Here is a 7,472-nt window from a genome sequence, read left to right as displayed (position 1 = left end):
CCACCGCCACCACCTCCAGCCCTCCTTCTCTTGCTCTCCTGCTTCTGTTTCTTCCGCCGCCACCACCACCACCACCTCCAGCCCTCCTTCATACTATGGAGAGCTAGGCAGTGGTTAAAAAATGAACCTAAACGAATGATGCAAATTCTGAGCAAATCAATGGATTTGCATAAAATTGAAGATGGTATGAGATCGGTTTCAGACGAAAGAGATGAGAAAATGGAATAGATTATTGACCTAATCAAAGATAGGGTTTGGAGAGTTCGGTAACTGAGTTGCTAGGTAGGATTACAGATTGTAGCATTCAGAGCTGAAGAAAAGGGTTAATGGGGAAGAAAGAGAATCAAAGATAGGGTGAATTAGAGACGGTATGGTGAGATCGGCTTCAGAGGAAAGAGATGAGAAAATGGAATATGAAAGAGAACAATTCTGAGGAAGGTATTTGGGTCGAACCTACGGAGAACACAACCGTCAGGTTCCATCTCCATTGCAGGAAATCAAAGACCTTCAATCCTTCCTCCCATTTTCCCGACAGTTCTCGGAATCTGGTAATGTTTGCCCAGTTCGTATAAAGTGATCCTTTCAGGTCCGGAATCCATCTCCCCTTGAACAAGTCACAGTACTCCTCATCACCACCACCACCTCCTCCTGCATCTGCATATGAAGTAAAGAAAAAAAATGGATTTTGATGATCACTCTAGAATCTATACATACCCTTATTGATCTTAGGTGTAATGAGGATTTTTTTTCATTGATCAGATCATGTTGGGTTCCGATCCTAAAAAGGTTTGGAGGATAGAAGATGAAGAAGATGATAAAGGACGCAAGACAGGACAGAGTGACGATAGGGATAACAATCCTAGCCTTCCTGGGTTCATGTACCAGCATTGCTTCTCTAATCTCTTGTGGCTAGGAAGAGAGAACTTCATGTTTTCTAGATTTTCAAGGAGAGAGACTGGAATCAAACACGTTGAGAGACTTTAGAGATAGGGTTTGGGTTTGGAGAGTTCGGTGAAGCTCGTGGATCCAAGAACACCTCACTGTTGTCTCTAACACAGAATCGATCCTTGGATTAAACCTCCGGCATTGATCGATTTGAAACTCCATTGATCCAAGACCAGATATGAGAAGTCATGAAAGACGAGTTCAGGGATGTTATCGAAACCCTTCCTGATCGATTCCCATGGTTTGTCGTGTGGAGAAAACTCTTCAATCTTCCATTCCCATGATTGCTATTGCTTTGACGGCTTTGGATTCAACAGAAGTAGTTTCAGTGGGGTTTTGAATGAAGGAATATGGAATGGATGAGAGATGGGAAAAGAGGTGGCTGCTAGGGTAGCCGGAGATTGAGAAGAAAGTGAGGAGAGTGAGAGGGGGGAGGAGGTGAAATTACAAAAATATCCATAGGGGTAAAATGGATATTTCACCTTTGGGTACTAACTGTGTCTGTGATATTTTGACCAAATATGGTAAGTTTCTAAGATATTGGATACTTATAGGAAGTGTCCATGAAATTTTCCCCATTTTTTTTTAGAGAACCAGAAAAACAAAATATTTATGTGAGAATTTGATAAATATAAATTAAATGGGAGACCATTCTCTGTGGGAGAGCATGGCCCGTGTGCGTGAAGTGGGATCAATGAAAAGGAGCATAGAGGCATATTGTGGGTGGGATTTTTGCCTTTCACAGGGGTGAGGCAGTCATTCACCCCCTCCCCCTCTGTGTTTGGATGTGAGCAGTACACTTCTCCACAAAGAACTTTTCCCGAAATTAAATTTAGAAAAAATGCTTGACAAGAAGATGAATTGGAGGATGCAAAGAGTCCTAAATAGTTTCAACCCAATAGTCTCATCCTATGTCAAGCAGTCAACCAAGGGTCGTGTCCTTTGTTTGATGTACACACTTTATGGTCTTCACCAACTCTTATGTTTGTGGATGGCAACTTCCACCAAACTTCCATCAGCATCACAGCTGACCGCAGTATGAACCACGGGTCAAGTCACCATAGAAAATCCTAAAGAGGCAGCACTGGTAAGGCCAAGTGAAGTAGTGGGTTGGAACCACCCGGGTTTTATAAGAAACCAAGACTCAATCTCCTCGATGGACCCGACGGACACAAGTCACACAATTGATCTTTTCCACAATGGGTTTCTCTAACCTAAAGAAAATAATATTACAGAATTCTCACTGCCTAATTGAAACAAGTCAAATACAATGTAGGCATTAGTGGGAATGGGTATAATATATTATATAAAAAAAAAAAGGTCAAAAAGTGGGAATGGGTATAATATATTATATATAAAAAAAAATCAAAAGATAAATATTATTTGACAGAAAGAACGGTACCCAATCGTGTGCTTAGCGTGGTGACTACGCCTAGACATAGAATCCTCTTGGGATGCCTAGAAATGATCACCTTACCCCCATGTAAATGGATTTTTTAAGGTTCTCTAAGACGGTTTTGTGTCTGAGTATGGTTGTCTCGCAAAGCACACGACCGGGAAGCATGTTATTCCCCATATGATCTTTTTGATAAGTTGATTAAATTGTAACAACTTTTCAACCATTTGAAGAGGTGGTTTAGATTTTAGGTTCAAGTTTTTAATGTTTCATAGACTAAAGTTTAAGGTTGCTAGGAAAAATAGTTGTAAATTAAACAAACATTAAATTAGGAATAACATAGCATTGACAAATATATATTTTTTTTGGGTTAAAACATTGATAATTACGAAATACAAAGATAATTAAGTGTTTCTAGTTGGTGGGTGGGGGGGGTGGACCCCATGGTTTTGGTGCATGGTATCGGAACGGGTATCGGTGACCCGTAAAATCGATACGATACTAATATGGTATTGGCCAAGATGGGCTGTATCGGATACAAATGTCCTTGAATTTCCTTAAAAAATGAGTTTTTTTTTATTTTTTTATTTTACCCCTTGTCCATATTGGTGACCCGCAAAATCGATACGATACATGAGATTTCTACGTGTTTCTATGTCTAGGCAAAAGTGCTACACGGGTCATATGACTAGGTAGCATTCTATTTTCCTTAATTTTAAAATCCATACAAACACCCTCAATCATATGGTACATATTATTTAAAATTTATCACTAAATTACTAGACTAATTGAAACATCAATCATTCTAGTGCATACTTATGCTAAATTACTGCGACAGAAAATGTGCTTTAAATTGGTTAATCCGCATCACATACAACATCAAATATCATATCTTGTTGGATTTATGGATGTTAGAATGAAAAACGCATTCTAATAAGGAATTTTTCTTCAAATTAAATTTAGATAAAAATACTTGACAAGACGATGAATTGGAGGATGCAAAGACTCCAAATACATCATCTGAAATTTTTTTTAAGATGATGTTCAAAATACGTTTTACCTACCTATGGTACTCAAGACTCATTCATAAAGAATCAGAATCAATCAAATTTGAATTGAATCGGCCGATTCATTAATTTTAATCTGATTTTCAAAGCCTTGTTTACAAATGGCAAAAAAAAAAAATACATTTAGCATCAGATCCCTCTCTCTCTCTCTCTCTGGCCTAAGTGAGTTGGGCTTGACCCAGCCTCAGGGTATGGATGTATCTCTACGAGTTGGGCTACGCCCAAGAACAAAGTCCATGCTAACTTCTTCCCATGGGTATTCGGGTAATGGTAAAGGTTGATAAAACCCACAATTTTGGGTTCCATTTTTGATTTTTTTGACACACAAAGCAATTTTGAACAAACCGTTCTACAACACGGTTTAGTTTAAGACAAAAGTAACGTTCTCTAACCAAAGCTATGGTTTTGTCTCTACCAAAACAGCCTCCTAATCCTTCGGAGTGTAGTTCGGAGATGATCTTTTTCCTTAGAGAACCTTGGGGAATGCAAATCATCATTTTTTCCATTCTTGCATTCTCCCGTAACATTTCCAAAGTATGGGTCGGTTTCATAACTTTTCGGTAAAAATTCAAAACCAATGATTTCATAAGACGTGGTATTAAGAAGACATAGCTTGCAACTAAGTGCATCCACAACTTTGTTCATAGTCCCCGATTTGTAGCGGATCACAAAGTCGTACTCTTGTAGATAGGAATCCCACTTAACATGTCTAGCTTTGAGTCTCTTCTAGGCATTAGGGAATCTAAGAATCTCATGGTCGGAGTATAAGACAAACTCCTTGTGAATCAAATAATGACGTCAAACCTTAAGACTTGCACCATGATATAAAATTTAAGGTCATACATAGAGTATCTCATTCTAGCATTATTGAGTTTTTCACTAAAGTAAGCAATTGAGTGTCCCTTTTGGCTTAGGATGCCCCCAATCTCAATGTGGGATGCATCACACTCTACTTCAAAGATTTCCTCAAAATGGGGTAAATTTAAGCAAGTGTATGTGCTTCAACCAATTTTTTCTTAATCACATTAAAGCTCTCATCAGCCTCGGAAGTCCAAATAAATTCTTTGGACTTCAAGAAATTCGTCATTGGAGAAACGATAGTGCTAAAATTTTTTATGAATCACCAATAAAATGTTGCCAATTTGTGAAAGCTTCGTACTTTGGTGAATGAGTTTGGAGTTTACCAATCAACAATTGCTTTGATCTTCACCTTGTCCGCTTTGACACCTTGAAAAGAAATAGCAAATCCTAAAAAAGGTATGCTCTCAGTCATGAATGTACATTTTTGAGATTGACATAAAGCTTTTCCTTTTGCAACACTTCAAGAACTTGACGCACATGATTGGTGTGTTCATCACAAGAACTAAATATGAGAATATCATCAAAATAAACAACTACAAAATTTTCAATTAAAGGTCTGAGAATTTGAGTCATTAATCTCATAAAAGTATTTGGTGCATTTGATAAGCCAAATGATATGACAAGTCACTCATAGAGTCTCTCTCGAGTCTTAAAAGCGATTTTTCATTCATCACCCGATTGGATATGATTTTGGTGACATCCACTTCTAAGATTGAGTTTTGAAAATAATTTCGCACCATGGAGCATATCAAGCATATCATCAAGTTGAGGTATTGGAAATTTATACTTATACCGTAATTTTATTGATAACTTAACTATCAATACACATCCTCCAAGATCCTTTTTTTTTTTTTTTTTTGTTTAAGAAGAGTCGGAACCATACATGGATTTAGGCTTTCTTGAATAAGCCCCTTGTTTTGCAAATCTTTCACTTGCCTTTGGAGTTCGGCATGTTCTTTTGGGCTCATTCGATGATGTGGCAAGTTTGGTAAGGTAGCTCCCAGAACCTAGTCAATCTTATGTTGAATGTCACACGTTGGTGGCAAACCATTTGGTAGTTCACTACAGGAAAAAGGGTCTTGCGCGACATTTTTAGACGGGCCTTAGCGGCGTTTATTGGTAAACGCAGTCATATAGGAATATTCGACGGCGTTTACTAACAAACATCGGTATATAAAGTATGATACGTAGAAATCATGGCGTTTATATGTAATCGCCGCTACACATACATCTTTGGGGGCGTTTGGTTTGAACTGCCGGGATATGTAACAATACAACGGCGTTTATTTATAAACGCCGTAGTATCATAAATCTTTGGGGGCGTTCGTTCTGAATTGCCGGGGTATGTAACAATACAACGGCGTTTATAAATAAACGCCGTAGTATCATAAATCTTTGGGGGCGTTTGTTCTGAATTGCCGGGGTATGTAACAATACAGCGACGTTTATTTGTAAATGCCGTAGTATGTAACAATACAGCGATGTTTATTTGTAAATGCCGTAGTATCATACTATATGTATCCCCTAACATATGTATTTTCGGGCGTTTAGTAAAAAACGCTGTTATATGGGGTACAATATCACGACCTTTATTAATAATCGCCGCTTAATATAATGCATTTTTTCGCACAAAAACTCCAAGCTCTATTCATTTCCCGCCTCTTGTTGCGCACTAAGATACCCTCTCTAAATTCTCAAATCCCAATCCCTCGCGTTTCTCTCTCAATCTATCACGATGGTTCTCCCTCAAATCCCAATCCCTCACGGTTCTCTCCCAATCTCTCGCATTCTCCCTCAAATCTCTCTCAATCTCTCACAGTCTCTTTCACTCTTGCTTCCGCTGCAAGCTCTAGATTATTTGTGGTTCAGTAGACAACCCAAACTATTCACTTCCTGTGCACTGATCACCGTCCCTCTGTCCCTCTCTAATCTTCACATTTTCTGTCGGATTTCTCTCAAATCTCTTTCAACCTTGCTCCCGCTCCAGCCGTTGTGGACCATTTGGGGCTAAAACAGCCGATTGAGGATCAAGGGACAGATTCTAGGGTTGGTGTTGCTCCGGCTACCACTGCCAGGAGCTCCAGCCTGCTATAGCTGACGGTGGTGTTGCTCTCGGCCTCACTGCTCGGGGAACATCTCCTACTCTGAGGTACGTAGTAAGCTCTTACTGTTCTTATTCCTCTTTGATCTCTTTCTATCTTTCTCTCACGTCGGTGGTTTAGGGCAAGCGATAAGTGTCAGCGAGAGAAAAGAAAGACGATTAATGGTGATGATCTACTCTGGGCGATGGTGACGTTGGGTTTCAAAGATTATATTGATCCCCTTAAGGTGTATCTGAATAGGAACAGAGAGGTCATTTGTGAACTTTCTTGTATGGTGTTTTTGTTTAGTTGAATTTTCTTTTTTATGTTCACTTGTGTTTGCTTATTCTTTTCATCGATCTCCAATCTTGTGCTCTTTGACTAGTTTGGAAAGTTTAAAACTAACTCGTTGATGTTTTCTTTTTCCCTGGTTGATTTTCGTGGATGGACGTGTTGCGGTAGATGGAGGTATTTTTTCTCCCTTTTATGTTGTAGCTCTGCTCTTTTTCGTTTTTCTTCTGTCCTTCGACATCTGTTCATTGTATTTTTTTTTTTCATTCTTTGGAATGGTTTACTCATCTTGTTGTCTATTTATGGTTCTGATAGGGTGATACCAAGGGATCTGCAAAGAGTGGTGATAAAAGGGATGTTGTTGGAGTTCAACCTGGTCCAAATGCACAGGTAATGGATTCTCCACTTAAGTTTGTGTTTCTAATCCTTCGTCGTCCAGCTTACGTATAAATGCTTACAGTGGTGTATTTATTGCCTGGTAAATAAATTTCACAGATTGCTCATCAGGAATCCTTCACACAGGGAGTGAGCTATATGAATTCTCAAGTAATAATTTTACCTCTGTTTCTATTTCAGCATTTAGATCAACATAGACATTCCGATCAAGCCAGACATTAAAAAGTTATATTAATTTCTAATGTAACACATTTTTCTCTTTTAACCGGAGTAAGTTGTCTCTCCTGAAGCGTCTCTAGCTGGTATCTAGTATACATTCCAGCCTTCTAGGTTCTTGGTCCAAGTGACCTATCAGTTATTGATCTTATGATGGTAGTAGAATGTACAGTAGGAAAATCAATATATATTAAGATGATAAGCTTTAGTTAATCCAAA

General features: G+C 38.6%; 1 protein-coding gene across 1 annotated transcript; it reads left to right on the top strand.

Moving 5' to 3' along the window:
- Nucleotides 1-398: 398 nt before the first annotated feature.
- Nucleotides 399-7,272, top strand: LOC122668720. Its single transcript, XM_043865256.1, has 7 exons — nt 399-475; nt 587-665; nt 760-878; nt 6,492-6,621; nt 6,813-6,818; nt 6,957-7,031; nt 7,137-7,272. The coding sequence occupies exons 1-7, from the start codon at nt 399-401 to the stop codon at nt 7,257-7,259; spliced, it is 609 nt and encodes a 202-aa protein (XP_043721191.1). The 3' UTR covers nt 7,260-7,272.
- Nucleotides 7,273-7,472: the final 200 nt, after the last annotated feature.

This window comes from Telopea speciosissima, chromosome 7 (assembly GCF_018873765.1).
Source record: "Telopea speciosissima isolate NSW1024214 ecotype Mountain lineage chromosome 7, Tspe_v1, whole genome shotgun sequence".
NCBI classification, from domain to species: Eukaryota; Viridiplantae; Streptophyta; class Magnoliopsida; order Proteales; family Proteaceae; genus Telopea; species Telopea speciosissima.
This window is presented reverse-complemented; position numbering and strand designations above follow the sequence as displayed.

What these genes read in the sequence shown, in the direction of transcription:
- LOC122668720 (XM_043865256.1), top strand. Translation starts at nt 399, where the DNA reads ATGAGAAAATGGAATATGAAAGAGAACAATTCTGAGGAAGGTATTTGG. An exon ending in ACGGAGAACACAACCGTCAG is followed by an intron (nt 476 to 586) that starts GTTCCATCTCCA and finishes TGATCCTTTCAG; the next exon opens with GTCCGGAATCCATCTCCCCT. An exon ending in CCTAGCCTTCCTGGGTTCAT is followed by an intron (nt 879 to 6,491) that starts GTACCAGCATTG and finishes TCGGTGGTTTAG; the next exon opens with GGCAAGCGATAAGTGTCAGC.